The 20,163-nt window shown below is 42.0% G+C and overlaps 1 protein-coding gene and 1 long non-coding RNA gene across 5 annotated transcripts in view; one reads left to right on the forward strand and one right to left on the reverse strand.

The window, feature by feature from the left end:
* Positions 1-20,163, forward strand: part of TBXAS1 (thromboxane A synthase 1) — a 324,038-nt gene that overhangs the window by 167,641 nt on the left and 136,234 nt on the right. For all 4 annotated transcript variants that reach the window (XM_084632610.1, XM_084632611.1, XM_084632609.1 and 1 more), the window contains one exon: positions 18,631-18,747. In XM_084632610.1, the coding sequence (XP_084488736.1) occupies positions 18,631-18,747 (117 nt within the window). The remainder of the gene's footprint in view (positions 1-18,630; positions 18,748-20,163) is intronic.
* LOC311522992 overlaps positions 909-20,163 on the reverse strand; it is a 30,617-nt gene continuing 11,362 nt past the window's right edge. Inside the window, exons 2-4 of the long non-coding RNA XR_014712232.1 lie at positions 8,377-8,464; positions 1,562-1,674; positions 909-1,339 (exon numbers count right to left, since the gene is read on the reverse strand). This is a non-coding gene — a long non-coding RNA (uncharacterized lncRNA). The remainder of the gene's footprint in view (positions 1,340-1,561; positions 1,675-8,376; positions 8,465-20,163) is intronic.

Genomic DNA, 20,163 nt, shown 5'->3' on the forward strand with positions numbered 1-20,163 from the left:
AGCTGTGTTAGAAGTGGCAGTGCTGTGTGGTGGTAGTGCGATATGTAGCAGTTATGGGTTTTCTGTCATTAGCCTTTGATTTCTATTGCTTTTTGGAAAGAGGTCCACCTTGCCCTGCTTATTTGGGGCCAGGCTTCTCTTTTGTGAATATTGCTTTTAGGGGTTTTGTTTTTATTTATTTTTCTGCTGAGTGATAAAAAATTAAAATGCAAGAGGAGGGAGCTGGATTTTCTCCAACACAGTACCATATACATTTGGAGATTCTTCCACTGCCTCATTTCTTCTCAGGGAAGATTTATAACTCCTCCTTCCCACTAGACTAAATAACTTGCAGTAAAATGCAAAACTTTGTTTCCACACATGACTCCACACAGTTACTGACTTCTGAAAATATTCTTTGTGAATAGCAGTTTGGTTAATTTGTTTATGATTTTTTTCACCCTCTTTTCCACTCATGCCACACCATACACTATGTCATGTCCTTTTACTCTTGCCTTTCTTGGTGCATTCCTCCTAGAAGAGAGGTCTTCTTGACTTGAGCTTGAATTTGCAATAGTTCTTGGTGTGGCAGGTGATACTTTAATTAAGATGGATTCAAAAATCTGACCTGCATTGTGAATATCCTAAGACAGGAAGTGTTTGGATGCAGAGTTTTGTGCAGGCACATTTCTACATTTGAAGTTCTTTCTTAATGATCGAACAGCTACACAGAACCCTGTGAAACCCCCGCCAGAGATGAACGCACTGAACTTCTTTCAGTGATATTTCAAAGTACGGAGAGCTGATCTCTGTGTGCATAGAGTGCAGCCTAGAACCTCACACCCCACAGTTTGTGTAGTTTGGACTGGAAGAATGTTCTAAGTTTTAGGTATGCAGATGAGCACATGGTTTTTGCTGAAGAACTGGTGTGTATGATGCAGCCACAAGAAACTTTTCAAACTGGTGCTTGTGTGACAGTGTGTCAAGTTTATTTCTTTGCCTCTTTCTCCACTGAGAATTGTGTGAAGGTCAACCACACATTCTGAGTGTAGGTTTGATCTACAGTATAGCCTGTAAATAGGAGTCTTGGTTGCCTTATTTTTTAAATTTGCAGAGGTGATGACAGCAAGCTCTTAAGATGCAATTTTTTGAGCAGTTAGTTGCAGTGTATTCAATCAGTGCTTCCCAACCAATGGATATCAGTACTACTCATGCTATCTGTGGATTTCAGACTTTCATGACTGGTACTCCAGACACCTTCTTCACATGTTAATCATAAGTCTCTGTGCCGATCCTCAGGGCACTGCTGCTGGCTAAATTTTCATTTAATTGTTTGTGCTCTAGCCCCAGGAGGTTGGTGCTGCAGTATGGAAAAGAGCAAGAACACATAGTTGAATGAGAGATATCAGACTGGGTCTGTAAACTGGTACAGTTGCCTGAAAACATTTGGAACCACTATATTAGATTCTGCTTAGGACCTATAAGTACAATTACCTGGGGTAGATTGTTCAATGTGTGTTACACGTTCTGTCCATACTGAGATTTACATTCCTATCAAAATCTTTTCTAAAGCTACCCATACCTCTGTGGTCTGCACAGCTTGGCTGGCAACTCTGTAACAACAGGCCAGTAGTCTTTCTTTCAGGAGATTTTACCACTTCTGCTTCCACTTCATGGTTCAGCCAGAACTGGGAACTGAAACAGTACAAGAACGTCAGAAAAAAATAAGTTAAATGAACATTTTTGGAATCTGAAAAGTGGTTCTGTACAACTTTGGACAAAAATTCTAGACACTTTCTGTTCACCTGAACCAGTTAACCCATCCTCACTTAGCAGCACGGATGCTGTACAGTATGGTATAAATGAAATCCTGAAACTGGCACTGCTGCTTCTTGTCTCCACATAAGAATGAGTAATTAGATAATCATGTGACTAACGATTGGCTCAGAGAATGGCTTCTGGCCCAGGTGAAAAATTGTGCCATTGCCATATATTTGTCTGTGTTCATACATTAATTTCATAGAAGTATAGGCTCGATGGAGAGGCGGGCTTAGAGCATTATTCTAGTTCCTGATGGAAATTTGTTACAAAGCAACCATATACGGTGTGACGCCATTTGACATGCAAGTCATTTTGGATCAAGGGACACTAGAGCTGGAACAATAGAGCTGTGCATGAGGATCCAGGACTTGGAATAGGGTTAGGTAGAGCTGCTCGTCAGAACTGAGAAAGGTTGCAGAGAACTTGCTGGTGCTGTGGAATACCCCGAGGTATCAGTCCTGCCCTTTGATGAGCACTAAATTCCTGACACTTTGAAAGAGACTTATTCCATAATCCCCTCAGACATCCTGTGCTGTGCCAGAACTCCTTCTACTCTCTTTAACCTGCCACTTTATATTCCATCATTTGTTCCCTCCTCTGCGGTGTTAAACGAGTGCCCCTTACTTCTGTTTCTGTTGGTCTTTGAGCACTGCTGATCGCTGCTCATTTCCACTTTGATGCATCTGTTTCTGAAAGCTCATTGACAGCTCTGCATTGCTACCGTTCGGGTTTTCAAACATGCGCACACACACACGCAGAAACAGATACACACAGATTGGAAACAGCTGATCCTGGACACAAAAAAAAGGATGTTGATCGATATTAATTATTTACTCCTGCCAATCTATGGCAACAGAAATGACTGCAGCAAGTATTATCCATTCTAAAATAAATATGCTTTCTATAGAACCAGGGTCTGTTTCTCTCCCTCTTCCCCTCATTTGAAAAAGGACTTGGGGCCATAAGCAGTCAAGACAAGAAGTGTCTCACACTGTTGTGGTCTGGTAGATTAATCGTAGATTTAAGATACAGGAGACTATTTTTCTTTCTTTCCCAGGCAATTGCAAAGGCCAGTTTCACCACTTCCTTTTTCCATTTTCAGTATGCGCATTTAGATGAAGCTAAAACTGCACTCTGGCACTTTAGTGCAGCTTTCCTAAAATAATTCTGAATAATTTGACAGTGGCTCAGAAAAATCCCAGTTTAACCAGTAGAAGCTCTTCCTTTACGTTACTCTAGATCTGTCCCCAGAATTGTTTCATCAGAACTCCCCTTCATTGAAAGTAGAGCTGGTAGCAATGCCTATAGTTAAGATTGCTAACACTTTTCATTATAAGACCAGGTTTTCAGTTGCTGGTGTCTTTGCCAAACTTTAAATGTTCAGGCTGAAATTTTGCATGCCAGGTGTCTGTCTCAGGCTGAATTTGTGTGGGAAGTTTCAGCTAAAACAGTTCACCCATTTCCAAGAGAAAGGCTTGGTAAAAATACATTGTTTTGCCCAGGTGAAACAAATTCTAGGGACCTTTCTTTGAATAGCTTCTGGTGCCCCTATACTTTGGAGCAGAGGCTTGAACTTTGATGGCGGGGTCGGGGGGAGGTGTCACTGTGCTATTGGGGATGTGCCTTTTGCCATCGCAATGAAAATTTGCCCAAATTCTAAACCTTTGAAAAATCTTAGTTCATAAATGCCGAGGAGGGAAGAACATGTATAGAGAGAAGGGATGATGGAGGCTGGAGCACTGGAGAACACAGTATTGGCAACCCCAGATGTTCAAAAATCATGAGTCAGTAGGATTATGTAAAAAATGATAGATTTGGTGTTCCTTCTATTTGCCCTCTGCTTTTCGAGCCTTTAGGGTGCTCTGGGGTCACATTTTGAAGCTTTCTCCACAGCCACAAGGGCTAGAAACTTACTTTTTCTTTAAGAATGAAGCCTGAAATCATCACATATCCACTTGACTCCAGGAGCTGGGGCTTTAAAGAAAATAATAATTATCATGAGACTCATGAAAAAATCATGAGAGTTGGCAGCACTGGGAACAGAAAATGGAGGTAACAGGGGCAGGAGCTTGGGATGGGAGAGAATAGGAGCCAAAGAAGAGAAGGCAGGAGCTGGGGACAGGGCAGAGGGCAGGGGCCAGGCAGCGGGGAGTAGGAGCTGGGGAGGTTAAGGTCAGAGGAGGGGAAAGAGCCTGGAGTTGAGAAGGGAGGGAAGGAGCAGAAGGGGACAGGGAGAGGCTGGTGTTGGGGATGAGGCAGAAGCGTCTATGATCATTAGAGCACACTCCTCTCTGGAATGTGGAATTGAATGCACTATTCCTGATTCTCACCATTCTTCTGCTATCTAGCAAATAGCTGTGAAACCCACTGGTGAAGTGTGTATCTCCGTCTCCCTCTAGTCAGAGGTCCACATAGAAGATAACAGCCTCTTACTGCTACCATTTATTCCATTAGCTCAAGTGATAGAGCAGTGTTTCACAAATGGAACATCCCGACCCACCAGTGGGTCGCAGGAAGGTTCTACATGAGTTGCCATGTCCAGGGCCAGATTAACCCATCTGTGGGCCTTAGCCTCAGCAAACATATGTTCCTACCAGCTCTCCATGGCAGGGCCAGACCTGAGTGGTGCTGTGCACCAGACTGCAACACATGGAGCTGGGAGCTGGGAGCTGGGCCCAGCCTCATGAGACAGTCACAGGAGCCACTACTGCGTGGTGAGTGCCGGCTCGCTCTCCAAAACTGCCCTCCCTCTCCCCCAGGCCTCCCCTCTGCATGGGGCTGGAATTAGGATGTTGTGCTGGCGCAGAGGGTACATATTTGTAAATGGTGGATCGTAAAAGAAGACAAAATGCAGGTGGTGGCTCACCTTAGTAAGAAGTTTGGGAATCACTGTAATAGAGGACTGTACGCTGGATCTAAAGGTCCTGACTCTGCTGATGACCCATGTAGGAGATCAGTGTGGTTTCATATGGTGACTATTTTGAAAAGTTATTTTAAAAATCTAAGAAATTACATTTAAAAACGATGTGAAAGGAACGTTAAAGTTGCAAAGTCAAGAAGAAGTCCTATGGGAAAAGTAGCATGTGATCATGTGTTTCAGAGATCTCAAACTCAACTCACCATGCGGGCCATATGAGGACTAGTACATTGGCCTGAGGGCCGCATCACTGAAACCTTTTCATACAAAGATACAAAAGCCCCCACACTGCTCCCGGCCCCACCCCCACTCCAACACTTCCATGAGGTCCCGCCCCTGCTCCGCCTCTTCCCATCCATTGCCCGCCCCCATTCCAACCCCTTCCCCAAAATCCCCACCCCAACTCTGCCCCCTTCCTGCCCCTATTCCAACCCCTACCAAATCCCTGCCCCGGCCCCGCCTCTTTTCCGTCTCCTCCCCTGAGCATGCCGCATCCCCATTCCTCCCCCTCCCTCCTGGAAAGTCCTAAGCACTGCCAAACAGTTGTTTGGTGGCGGGAAGCAATGGGAGGTAGGCGGAGGAGCCAGGACGTGGTGCGCTCGGGGGGGCACATGGGAGAGCAGGGTGGGGTAGCTTGGCTGCCAGTGGAGTCGGTGCCAGTGGCAGGCTGCAGGAAATAACTCCCTGGGCCACGTGTTTGAGACCCCTGATGTATATGCACAAGAGGTCCAAAGGCATTGCCTTAATACAGGCATTTCCTGACTTTTGAGTCATTGACTTTGCAACTTTAATATTCTTTTAACGTAGCATTTATGGGGTCCTGCTTCTTTTATTTTATTTTATTTAGCTGTAATGGGAAGAAATATAGGTGTATGGTGTATTGCTGATACCAAGGATTCAAAAGTCATGAATAAGACCTTCAGACATAGATTTGGTTTTAAAATTGTAAGATTAACAGTAACAATAATAAATCAAAACTGGCCTTTATGTTGCCTCAGTTATGAGCAGGGTGAAACCTTGTTAAGGGTTGAGTTAAAACCCCACTGAGGTGCGAACTCACCCTTCAGTTAACATAACTAAGCATAACTCCGTCTAAAACTAAACATGTGTTTGAACCAGCCCGGGAGCTTTTAGCTGAGTATTGCATTGGGGGAGAGGAGAAGAGCGATTGCACAGAAACTGAGGTGAGACAAGAATAGGCAGAGTGAGAGAGAGAGAGAGCCTGAAGGAATAGCTGAGGAGAGGTTTTGGGTCAAACTGGCAGGCTGAAAAGGGTGCTTTTGGTAGTGTGAGCAGAATAAGCTGCTACCTGCTATTTGATTCCTTCTGGGTTCAGAGACACAGGACTTTGTACATTCTTTGTAAGTAAACAAAGTTGCACCAGTGAAATACCTGACTGCCACCAATTTCAGCTCACAGGGCCTCCAACTTTGACTAGTTGCTCTGGCTGAAAGCACCCTCCCCCAGTGTGCATGTAATCATTTCAGGTTAAAAATTCAACCTTCCATGCACACAAAATGAAAGCCTTTCTGCTGGCTGCTAAGTGACACAGCCACCCATTTCCTTTCTCCACTAGTGGAGTGGGGCAGCCATCATTCTTTCCCTCCCCTATGAGTCTCTTGCCTTCTGCTGCCATCCATGCCCTCCTTACTGTCCGATGCCCCTCTCCCACTTTCCCTTCTGTGCACGCTTACAGTCTCCTGTTCCATATTTTCCCTCCCTTTCCTCCCACAGGCTCCTATACCCTCAAATTCTCTCTTTCTGCCCAAGTCATCCCTCCTGTTTTCTCAACATTACCTTGTTCACTCACATGGTATGTATAAACTATGGTAAAAAACCCATGGCACCAATTCCCAGAGCTTGGCTCAGTTGACTCAGACTTGTGGGACTCAGGCTGCGGGTCTAAAAATTGCAGTGTAGCTGTTGGGGCTGAAGGAGCCCGGGCTTTGGGACCTCCCCTCCTTACCTCCCATGGGGTTTCAGAGCTTAGACTGCAGCCCAAGCCTGAACATCTACACTGCAATTTTATAGCCCCGTAGCTCGAGCCTGTTGATGCAGGCCAGCCACAACCATATGGCAGGTCTTCTATCACAGTGTAGAAGTTCCTGTAGTTTCCTCAGACAATGCTTAACTGGTGCTTGGGGAAGGGCAGAATGGCTCCTTTCCACTCAGGTTAGCTCCTGCAGGGCTTCACCTGTGCCAGAGTCCACTTGGGCTGCATAGCTCCATGTTCCAGGGTTCATAAGTCATCCCTGAGGTAACAGAATAGCGTCATCAGACCTCTAGACAGGATGCTGAGAGTTGTGTTTATAATTTTACCATCCTTTTCTTTTCTTTAACAGAAGGTGTAATTCAATATATGCTAGATGCTGATAAAAAGCAGGAGTTACAAACACATACAGTAAATGCAGTGTGTATATTTATTATGTGGAAGGCCCAGCAGTCTCACAAAGATTTACAGTAGCAGTCTAGACAAATTCATTCCTTTTTTCTGATTCATGCAGGAAGTGATCCATTATCCTGGGAAAGCCCTTTGTTGTGAGAACAGCAAGGACAACCTCCTCTCAAGTTACCCATTGTATTATTTATATATCAGACTGTTCAGGGATTAATACTCAAATAAAAGACTGCAGGTGTTTCATTTTAATGGCTGGCGAACATTCCTTATCTGGGATCTCAGTAGATGGGAACCAAAATTCCAAATATCTCTCAGTCTTACTGTATTTTTGTTGGGCTCAAAACTTGGTGTCAGTTTGTCCATAACTTTTATGCCGTATATTTATTATTGTGACAGCCTGCTACACTAGATGTAGCATTATTTTTGCAGGAATTAGCAATTAGGCAAGCATTAGACAATGTGGATTCAGGGCCTGACTTACCACCATGTTACTCCTGTTTCACGTCATTTAAATCAATGCCATAAAACTGAAGTAAAGCCGTGGTAAAATGAGCCCTCAGAATGCTATATAATCTAAAGGAATCCTGTTTTGTAAGAATAGAACCAATGAGTTGTTGTGTGGGATCCCATCTGTGATCCACCTAATTTGTGTTTATATCTTTTCAAGAATGCTTAAAATAATAAAATATACGACTGTGTTTTGGCCCTTGTATTCCACAATACTTGCTATTAAAGGGCGACTATGTTCAAGAAACTAACAGTGGATGATATGGTTAATTTATTTAAACAAGGTATTTCCTGGTACTTCTGAGGAGCATCCTGAAGGAGTCCAGTAAAACTGATGTCACCAGTAGCTTGGTTACTGGTTGTTTGTGCACTGAGACTGTTGAGGTAAAGGAGGGGCCAAAGGGAACATGCCGTCTGTATGCAACGGGGTGCTAGTACTGTGGAAACCATAATTTTTAATTTCTTGTTTTTTTAGCTTGTTTATAGCTTCAGCCATAATCACTTTTAACAATGAATTTCCTTGCTTAAAACAAACAAACAAACAAACAAAAATCCTTTGATTGTTCGAGCATTCAGATCAGTGCGTGTAAGATTCAAATGAATGAACTGTAGGCTGGTATGCCCATTTCCAAGATGTCCAGTGAAGATAACTGCCTTTAGGACTAAGTTCATGACATGTGTGAAGTGTTAAAGACAAGCCAGGCCTGAGTTAAGCACAAAAAAAACCTAAATTCCAAATATTGTTTTTACTCACCATTTCTCATATACATAAAGGGTCACTGCCATCTTGAAAAGCACATTCGTCGGAACATTTTTTATCTGTTGTTATTACAAGGAACTTGCTATAACGAAGAAATGAGAAGGGGGAAATCTTTTTATTTTATCCACACACACAGTTATAGGTACTCGTATAGGCAGAAATGTTTAATTTCTTCCATTTATGTATTTGACAGTCCCTTTGTAGTTACTGCCACTATTTCCCCTGTGTAGTCAGGGCCTGATCCAGAATCACAGACCTTTAAGGCCAGAAGGGACAACATGGATCACCTTGCCTGACCTCCTGTATATCAGAGGCCACCACTGCCACCCAGGACCTACACACTAAACTCAACAACCATAATTAGACCAAAGTATCACAGTCCACAGGAGACTAGATTAATATGTGCCACAGGCAGAGAATTGGAGGGTTCCAGGTGCACCAGTGCCTGAGGCCCCCACAATGGCAGGGAAATGATTAAGTGAGGTGTACACAGATGATCCAAGCAAGTGATGCACCCCACATGCTGCAGAGGAAGGCAGAAACCCCCAAGATCACTGCCAGTCTGACCTGGGGAAAATTCCTTCCTGACCCCACATATTGCAATCAATTAAACCCTGAGCATGTGAGCAAGAACCAGCCAGCCAGCACCTGAGAGAAAGAGAGAATGCTCGGTGCCACCTCAGAGCCCTGACCCACCTAACCCAGTGTTCCGTCTCCAGCTGTGGCCATCCCTGCAGCTTCAGAGGAAGATCATTCCCCGAATGTATTTGGGGAAGAGGGGTTGATAAATCCCTTCCTGACTGCTGCAGGTGGCTGGCTGAAACCCTAAAGCATGAACTTTTGAGAACATAAGACATAAAGCAGAAGAGAGCCCCAGGGCTGCTGAGCTCTGTCCCCTACCATCCAAGCAACCCCATCATAAAATCACACTCATAAATTTGTCCATTGAAGTCAGTGGACATTTAAAGTGGACATTTAAAGTTTCTGCATTTAAAGTTAAGAATAGTTTTTAATGCTTTATTGTATTGGGATCCTTAGTCAGTTTCCTTAGCAGTTGGTAATAGCGACCATAATGTAATTATATTTAACATCCCTGTGTGTTGGGGGGAGGGAAATACCAAAGAAACCCACCACAGTAGCATTTAATTTCAAAAAGGGGAACTACACAAAAATGAGGAGGCTAGTTAAATGGAAATTAAAAGGAACAGTCACAAGTGAAATGCCAGCAAGATTCATGGAAACTTTTTAAAACCACCATAATGGAGGCTCAAATTATATGTATGTCCCAAATAATTTAAAAAAAACAGCAAGAAGACCGCTCCCCCCCCCACACACAAAAAAACGCCCCCATGGCTAAACAACAGAGAAGAAGAGGTGGTTAGAGACAAAAAGACATCCTTTAAAAATTGGAAGTCAAATCCTAATGAGGAAGATAGAAAGGAGCATAAACTCTGGAAAGTCAGGTGTAAAAGTATAATTAGGCAGGCCAAAAAATCTATAGTAAAGAACAGAATTATCAGACACATAGATGAACACAGTATGTTGGGGAAGAGTCACCACAGCTGTTGTAAAGGGAAATCATGCCTAACCAATCTATCAGAATTCTTTGAGGGGGTCAACAAACGTGGACAAGGGTGATCCAGTAAATACAGTGTACTAGAACTATCAGCCTATCAGAAGGTCCCTCACTAAAGGCTTGGAAGCAAAGTAAGGAGTCATGGGATAAGAGGGAAGGTCCTCTGAGACTGTTCAGCTTGGAGAAGAGACAACTGAGGAGGGATATGACAGAGATCTATAAAATCATGAATGTTGTGTAGAAAGTGAATAAGGAAGTATTATTTACCCTTTCCCATAACATATGAAGCAGGGGTCACCCAATGATATTAATAGGCGGCAGGTTTAAAATGAACAAAAGAAAGTACTTCTTCACACAATGCACAGTCAGCCTGTGGAACTCATTGCCAGGAGATGTTGTGAATGCCAAAAATGTAACTTGGTTCAAAAAAGAATTAGATGAGTTCATGGAGGATATGTCCATCAATAGCTATTAGCCAAGATGGTCACAGACGCAACAACATGCTCTAAGTGTCCCTAAACCTCTGACTCTAGAAGCTGGGGCTGGACAACAAGGGATGGATCACTTGATAAATTGCACTGTTGTGTTCACTCCCTCTGAAGCATCTGGACTGGCCGCTGTTGGAAGACAGGATACTGGGCTAGATGGATCATGGGTCTGACCCAGTCTGGCCATTCTTATGTTCTTAAGCATATGCTTACATGTTTTGATAAATCAGAGCCCATATTTTCAACTTGATTGAAAGCAAAAGGTACCCGAAAACAAAAATCAAATTGTTTTCACAGGATTTACAGCCCAATTTTACTATCCATTGTGAATTGGATACTTTGTATGAGGTGAAAATAAATAGGGAAATAAAAACTACTGCTATCAGGCAAATGGTGTAGGTTTTCAATGGATAGAATAGACTATATTCTTAAAACAAGACCTTTGAGTTTTCTTTAATGTGTAAGAGTATATATGTGATCACAAAATTTTGCGGAATAGCAGTCTGGGAACTTGAAATCTTCAGTTAGTCTGATACTATGAATTTAACATTGCTATTGGGTCATGTTGCCATAAGCGCTTATTGGGAATTTTCTCTTGGAATGATTTTCTGACAGAAAATACAGTTTCTGCAAAATCAATTTGTCCTTGGGAAAATCTAGATTTTGTTAAAAAAATCAATTTTTCTGTTATGAGAAGCAAAATTAAATATTTTGTTTCAGGTCAGTTTGTCTTGAATGAGAGTACTTAGTTTTGTTGAACTGACTCAAAACATTTAATTTCAAATCAGTTCAATAAAACATTAAAATGGGCTTCTTTATCAGCACTTTGCCTTTCGAGAGTTGTAGTTTGAGCCCTCTCCTGTTGACTGAGCTCTTTAGAGCTCCCACAATGAAGTAAGGATTTCCTTCGACCAAGCACTTCATGGTGGATCATGGAAGTGATACATAAAACTGGGTGCATCATGGGAATTGTACTCAAGGTAGGGAACCTGACCCACTGGGGAGACTGGGGATATCAGGATCCCAAACAACAACTCCCATAAAGCAATAGACCACAAGGGGAAAATACATTTGAATGTTGAAATAACTTTCCTATATTTGTAAGTCCATTACAATTGGCAACAAATCTTGGCAATCTCAGCAGAGAAGTGAACGATTGACTTGGCATGGAGACTTTCAACCTTACTAGGACAGTAGAGGGGGGGAGCATGAACTTTCCACTGTTGTACTGTACCTCTTCTTTGGATAAACAGAGGACTTCATCTCCAGAACTTAATGTTCATCACTTTCCAAGGGCACTAAAGGCTCAGTCCTGTAAGGTACTGAGTGCTCTGGCTCCCACTGAATTTGTTGTGAGCTACTAGGCGCTGAACACTTTGGGAAAGCAGATAACGTTTTTAAGTGCCCAGATATGAACTTAGGAGGCTAAGACAGTTGTTTTTTAAAATCTTGGTCCTCATTTCTAATTCAACATTTAACCAGCTTGTTTACTTTTTGCATTTCAACAAAGTTTAGACATTTTAAGCTAGACTGGCCTGTTTATCATTTTATTTTTATGGCACTTATTTCCATAGCAGAGTATCTGAGCAAAAGAGATTAAATCTAAAATTCAATTGGAAATTTTGAAAAATTACAAATCTTGAATTATCTCTATCTATTATGTTATAAAAAAATTCCTTGATATAAAACCTATATTTTCACCTAAACAACGTGTCAATCTCCCTTTAAACTAGTTAAATCCAGGGATCTCAATAACAGGAAATAATCACAATATCTCTGATGTGTAGCAAACATTTGTTAAACTTTCCTTGAACAAGCAGACTATATCCCTTCTGCTCTATGTTGCTTGCCATGTTATAAAATGTGAAGAACAGTGTTTTGTGCATCAAATTCATATTATGCACAGATTACCATTTCCACACGTTCTTACAAACAATTTAAACCACATGAATAAATCTAAATTGTCAAAAAAGATCAAGAACTATTTTCCTTTCCTTCCCCCCTCCCCCCCCACACACAAAGGGAATCTTCCTCTCCTAAACCATTCCATAGGAAAAGCATGCATAAATAGATGTGCTTTTAACAACATTATGGCCTTAACCAACACTGGGCAATACAACTGTGTCAGCTGAAAACCAGTTTTAAACACTGGCAGAAATAGTGTGTGGTGGGATCCAGTTTCTGTAGCACAAACTGACAGTGCGAAAGTGTTGTTTCTGAAACCAAATTATCAGCAAATAATTATCTCTGTTGCCTGATTGTTTTATACCCCTGTGTGTAAAATGGAAAGTGGATTCTAAACAGTGTGTTCATAAAAGGTATGGGCTTGTGATCTCACTTACACCAGTCTAACTATGTGGAGTCATTGCTGATGTGCACCATTCTAAGTCAGAGCTGCAGGAGGCCCTGTATGTTTATTTTAGCATTTAAGAATGGTTGTATTTATCTCATAGCTGTGTCTTGATTTGGTTTCTATTGACAAAATCATGACTTAAGAAAATGTTTGTGATGACAAGAACAGATGTTTCCAGGCAGCTTGCCATAGCAAAAAAAACCCCAACTAAATAAATAATCTAGTGTTTACTTGTAAGCTGGTGTTGGCTGTTCCATTTTGCCAATGAATAATGATGACTAGTAGCTATTAGTGAGTAGTTTAAAATCCTGACTTGACAAGAAGGGAATAAGCTTATAACTGCCTCTTTGTGTAGTACAATCTATACCGTAGACTGGAATACAATTGCTGTAATCACCATAACAAATCTTACTTGGTAGCATTTTTCCAAGTCACTTAAGGTATGTCTACACAGCAATTTAACACCTGTGGCTGGCCCATGTCAGCTGACTTGAACCTCGGCTGCAGGGCTGTAAAATTGCGGTGTAGATATTTGGGCTTGGCCTGGAGCCCAGGCTCTGGGACCCTCCCCTCCCACTGGGTCCCAGAGCTTGGGCTCCAGCCCGAGTCCAAACATCTATACCACAATGTTACAGCCCCGTAGCCTGAGTCCCGTGAGTCCAAGTCAGCAGACATGGCTGTGGGTGTTTAATTTCAGTGTAGACATACCCTCTGTGACTGGGATGGAAACCTGAAAGGTAATAGAAGAGATGACCGTTAATTGAACAACTGGATTGTATTTGTGAATGTTGGTGGTTTTAATGTAAGCTAGAAACCTTTAGTAGCAAGGTGTGAAATAGTCAAGTGCAAAAGCTTGTTGGAGTTGGCAGCTGGGTGGAAACTAGTTGGCAGCTGGGTGGAAACTACAGCCATAAGGAAACCTCTAATTCAGAGATCATCTTCTGTCAGAGAAATTCTTCAACTTCATTTAAACAAACTTGCTTAGGAAAAAGTATTCCTGGTTGTTTCCGCTCAGGCTCATCAGCAATTCAAAAGATTTTTTTGTATGTTTGAAGAAATCAGCAACCCATGTTATGTTTTAATGAGCAATAGGGATTGGCATAGTCATTCCCATATCAAGCAAGGGGAAGGAAATCCCTTGCTTGAATGGCCTGGCAGAACTTGGGCAGCTGGAGAGGAGTTGTTGTTTTTGGAAAGCAAATAGGCAAGAGAGGGATTTATTTTGGGAACAAACTTGAAAGAAATAACTGGAAATGCGGAAGTTTGTAATTAGGTTGTTCTATGGACAAGGTGCTTCTCCCTACCACAGCAGAATACAGGAGCAGAGTTGAAAGATTGGAAATGCTGATGGGTGTTAGGACTTTGCACTAATACCAGGGCTGTGATTCTTAGATAAGGAGCGTGGCTCCCAAGTCTTGTTTCAAATCTCAAAAATCCTGATTCCCCATGAAAAAATGGTACAGAGAGTTTGCAGAGATGTACCGATAGTGTCCTGCTGCCTAAGCGAGAGCCTGTCAGTGACTTTGGTGTGAAGGCAGAAGTACTATACTGTAGAGTGTATCTAAAAGACCGCGTATTTTGAAAACAGTTTGTAACATTGAGGTGGTACTCTGCTCAGTCAGAAGCCACTACATAAGCTCTCTGTGAACGTAAGGCACTCAGGTTGGGGAGAATTGTGAATGATGTTTCACTTATCACAAGATGCTGGGGAAGTAGGGGGATAATATGCTTTATTAACAATTAAGGGTACAGGTTTCTAATACATTTAAATATCACTTGTAATACTTCATTGATATCCCATTTAGTCAAGAGTCAGAGAGGAAGAACAATACGCATATGTGATCTGTCAGCTTTTTTTTTTAATGTGGAAATGGTGCACTAATTTGTGGATGTCGTACCACTGCCCTCTACTGGGTGAAATATTGTCAAATTGGTTTATGTACATATTGGTTCCCTGTTGGCTGAGCTAATGGAACTGCCCTTTGGTCTAACTGGGACAAGCTGGACTTAACCTGTAACTTCTCACAGGCCTTTAGCATAGTTCATGCTTCAGAGAGGAGTGTAGAGAACTACCCTCTGTCAGGATATGTACCTTCAGCCTATCCTCCTTTAAGTTCCTCCTTGTGATGCACTTCTTCAAACAATGCTACGAAACTTAGTCATACACCTGCCATCACATCAAGGGGAATGCAGGCCCCTTTTAAAAATAATAAGTCCACCAAATAGTACTCCTTGTTCTTTTTGCAAATACATACTGATACACTACAAGGTGTGTGCCAGATTCTGCCTCTTGCTCATCCTATTTTATGTGGCCTCCTGTTCTCTTCGCTATGCTTGTATGTTGTCTGCCTAGATTGTAATTTCATTAGATTCGTGTTTTTTACATGTCTATAAAACCCCTAGAATATTATGGCCCCTACACAACTAATACCATGCCTTTTTGACCTGTGTACAGAGCTCCCCCTTCTGGTATGGAAGGGAAGGTCAGCTACCTCCACAGCAGAATCCCCCTCGCTTGACACACACATTTCCTCAGCTCCGTATAGGGTTCACCACAGGCCTAGGGATCTGCATGTATGGAAAGGATGGGTAGTGGAAGGGTCAAAGAGGGAGTGGGGGTAGGGTTTGGGGGGACATGTAGCATCTCCTGTATCCCAGCAGAGATCTCTCTGAGGTCCACACCAGAGATTGTTTCTGTGTATGTGGCCCCCAAGTGCTTTCCAGTTTCACAAGAACCCTGCAGATGTGAGGGGGTATGGGTCAGACTCTCTTTTTTCTGCTGGGTGTAAAAATCCAATCCCCTTCTTGCTCTCTCTAGCACCCCCCCCCCCCCCGAATGAGGAACATAGAGGATGCTCTGAGAGGAGACCTTCCTAGAATTTTCCTCCCCCTGTTCTGTGTTGATGTTACCGCCCGGTAGGGGTACAGCCTGGCCCACTAATAATTGATTGAAAGCAGGAGCAAAAGACTTGGTGAACATTGACACAGAGATGAAGGAGCCAGCGGTTTTTTCTTTAAGGGCAGCATGAGTTGCAGAGTATTAGGTAGGAAGTTTCTGCACACATTCCAAAAGATATTGCATGCCCATATGCTAAAGCACATTTTTTAAGCCCTGGGGCTAAGGCAGAGATCTCTTTATTTGGAAGAAAAGATCACTCACATTCTCTCTGGCCGTGCCCAATGTCACAAGCGTGATTGAAGATAGTGGCATTTTGTGTATATGCTGCCACAGCAGATTACCATAGCTTCCCCTTTGCCCCGTCCCACACAAAACCCATTTCTGAATTTCAGTTACAGTCTTCCTTCCACTCTAGAGTATTACTGTATCACAGTCAGAAGAGATTGACTACTTAGGAAAAGAAAGTAGAGAACAGTTGCTGAATCTTTAGGTTGTAACAGATGCAATATTAGTCTGATTGCATTTGACTGGAAAGCAAAAACCAGAGAATGTTACAGCAGCTTTGTCTAATAATTTGTAGTGATTTGCATATGATAAAAAATTCTCAGTTGCAGCTTCTACTATTTCCATTTTGAGAGAGAAGACACTTCATCCTTCACCAAGATGCTTCAGGCTCATTGTCATACCAAACTCATTTTCATTCCTGCTATGTGAAGCTGTAAAACAGGTTATGCAATTAGCAGGAAAGTGTTTGCAGGAATGATAAGGAAAACTTGACAAATGAAGTACTCTCTAGGGTATCAGTTCTGCTGCTGCTTTGCTAAACAGAGCATGCTATAGTACCCAATTTAAAGACAATGTCAAATAATTTGAGCCCCAAATTTGACCTTCCTTATTCAAAGCGCCTCAGTGTATATGTGATTTATATATATATATATATATATATGCACACACATGACTATATTAAAGGAACATTACTAAGGTGGCAAAGTCAAGTGCTCAAAAGTTGGAAATGTCAGAATTAAGCTTGCCTGTGCAACCTAAATTCAGTCCCCTTGTGCATTATGATACAGTCTTTAATTACATGATCATATGCCATTTTTCCCACAAGGGCCCTACCTCATTCAGTGCATAGAATGGATGGAGCTCACTCAGTAAGCAGCAATTCAATATTTTGTCTTATCCTCATTGTTCAATGTGTGGCCCCAGGCCTTATTTACTGCACACCATGCAAGCCATACTCTGAAGACAGAATTCTTACTTTTCTCATGGGGTTTCTGTGGTGCTTGTCACTATTGTATCTGAGTGCTTTACAAATATTAATTCATTTTTCTTCACAAAACCCTGTGAGGTGAGGGGGTGGTATTATTATACCATTGTACAGATGGGGAGCTGAGGCACAGAGAGATTAAGCTGAAAAATGTCCACTAATTTTAGGTACCCAGTTTGAGACAACTAGGACCTGACTTTTTCAGAGTAGTTAGCATTATAGAGTGCTCTATATGTTCAGAGCACAGTTCCCATTGACTTCAGTTGCCTCTGTGAGTGTTCAGCACTTCTGCAAATCAGGCACAAGGGTCTCAAGTCAGGCACCCAGGAAATGAGAAACACACGATTAGTGACAAGGCATGAAAAGTTTGATTTAAGGGACTCGCTTAACATTAGAAAGTGACTCTGTGGCACTGGTGGGGCATAGAATCCAGTTCTCCACAGGAGCAGTCAACTGCCTTAACCACGAGATCAGCCTTTCTCTTCCTGCAGTCCCCCGCCTCATTCACTACTCATCGTTTAACGTCTGCAACATACAAACCAGGCATTCTACAGCCAAGTTTATTTCACTACACAGCCTTGTTTCATCCCCAGAGTGGGTCCATCCTGTGTGCTGAATGAGGCAGGGGTCTTGTGGAAAAAATAGCATGTGTTCATGTTGTTAAGACTGTATCATAATGCATGCACACAAGGGGGCTGAATTAAGGTTGCAAGCCAGCCTGAATTTTGGCATTTCCTAACTTCTGAGTGCTTGACTTTGCAACCTTAATAATGTTCTCTTAAAGAATTACTTTAAAGATGATTTGAAGGGAACTGCCAAATCTTCCTCAGTATTTACTATGTACTGAATGCCCCCTATTGCCACATGAAAAGAATGGTCCACATGTCCATTCTGTTTTGTCTTATGACATTCATTCCTACGTGGATTGCAGCCTCCCCTTTTGATACAGTGTCCCACTATGCACTCTTTTTCTGGCAGTCAACCCACTATTGCTCAGAGCTGTCTGTGCAGTATCAGATTAGTGCCATTAGTTTACTATGCTGTGTGGTGTTACCAAATATTTTTAAAGTAGAACTTTAGACATTTTGCAAGATAAAATGCACTGCGTAGTTTTGTAAAATATGTTAAGTGTAAGAAGCCTCCTTCCAAACATCCCCTCCATTACCTAAACAACACTTTGGCTGGCACTACTTTCTTTAGAGGGATTCCATAGCTGGTGTGGTATTACAAGTTTAGTGGATGCTGGATGTCTTCGTGGTGCAAAAGCCCATAATCGGAGTGGGGCTGGACACTGTGGGACTTAACAAAGGGAAAAGGACCATTTAAAACTAATATTATGTTTGATCAGTAGTGGTCCCAATCTTCAGCTTCTTACTCAGATAGAACTATCAGTGAGAGATACCCAACGAGTAGTTTTTTGTGTTGAATTGGGCCTTGTGTTGAACAGACTGGGATTGGGCCTTGTCCTGTCTTTCAGTGTAATATGTTTAGGGCTGCATTCTAATACTCCTCCCTCGTTTTGATATGGACTTGAGTGGGATGATTTGTAGAGTAAGATACTGTTCAATATGTATCAGAATCTGTCCCTTGTAATTTTTTGGGATACTAAAATGGTTCTAGTGTCATGTGTTTTAACCCCTGTTTGCGTTTATTTTGATTCAGACACCAGGCTTGGTTACCAAGCCAGTAATTGACAGCATTCTCTGTCTGCGGGATCAGAGGTGGAAAGAAGTTCGGAGCATACTGACCCCGGCCTTCAGCGCTGCAAAAATGAAAGAGGTAAGATACAGTAAGTGCCACCGCTTTATCCAAAGAAGCTGATGTTTTGACTTCTGTAAGCACTTTCCTTGTATGCTGCACTTCAGGGATATTTAAAGGACTGTCAACATGTCATTGTCAAACTGTTCAGGCCCCATTGTTGTGTGTATATCGACACAATGTGGGTCAGAGCCTCAGCTAGTGTAAATCAACGTAACTCTATTGACTTCAGTACAGCTGTGCTGTTCTGTATCAGATGAGCATCTGGCCTCATAACTTTCTCCAATAAGAAATCAGCTTGCTCATAAAAATGTAGTAGATGTAATAAATAAACAAACTTTTAAAAATAAGCTGCTCTGATGGACTAAAGTACAAAAAAGGTTAATGCTGTCTACCCATCAGAACACAGCTTTTCAGTATTTGCAGAATTAGCAGCTCTCACTTTAATGCACGAACCTCTGTCAGTCTCTCTTCATCCCCCTTTCCCCTTTATTCTTTAATTCTGGGATATAATAGAAATGGCTCACTGGAATAGAATGTAGTTGCAAGATAAATACTACTGATTGAAAATAAATATTTTTCTGCTAATTTTCTGTAAATTTCTCAGCATTTATCTACAGTGGGAGACCATTATCCTACGACAAAGTTATATTCCATTGACACTATATCTCTTAATTAAATGCAGAGTAATAATTGACTGGTTAAACTCTGCTTTAAAACAAATCTTCCTTTTTTGCATTTATGCTGAAAAGGAAACACATTCCTCACTCTGGTGCCCAGTTCTTGTTTGTAAAATTTTCCACTGGGCAGAAGCGTGTGTTATTTTGACATGTTGCTGTCGAAATCCACAGTAACATCTAAATGTGTCTGGCTTCTTTAGCTCTATAGACAGCAGTTGCTTAGCAACATCAGCTGTCACCTCCTTATTATGGTAAATTCTAATTGGCCATAAGCCTGGTAAGGACCGTTGATTAATCAGAACTGACAATATCATTGGTTATGCATCTAGACACTGACTCTGCCACTGGCTTGATAGCAAATTTCATAGACGGGATTTTTAAATACTCAAATGATTATTCAGTAATGGTGTGGCTGAAGAGGAGAGTTTTTTGCATTTCCTGAGCTAAAATTAATCTCTCTTACTGCACATCTTCAGCACAGAGCAGTTTAGGGCTTCAGCTTTTTGCTGTTTAAACTAACAAAAGATGAAACCGATCACCACCTGGTTTGTACAGGGCAACCCCTGCTGGCATCAGTCAGGTATACTTTAGGGGAAAAAAGGTTCTTTGGACATTGTGCTTTGTGGTGATGATGCATGTTTGCAGAGTTAATTTTTTAATGTGGGAGAAGAAGAATCCACACTTACATCTCATTCTGCTTGGTTGCGAAGGAACAACACCAAGGGAGATTAAAGCTAGAGGGTTAAGCCCTGTACTG

The sequence above is a fragment of the Lepidochelys olivacea genome (genome assembly GCF_965140295.1).
Source record: "Lepidochelys olivacea isolate rLepOli2 genome assembly, chromosome: 1".
Taxonomy (NCBI): Eukaryota; Metazoa; Chordata; order Testudines; family Cheloniidae; genus Lepidochelys; species Lepidochelys olivacea.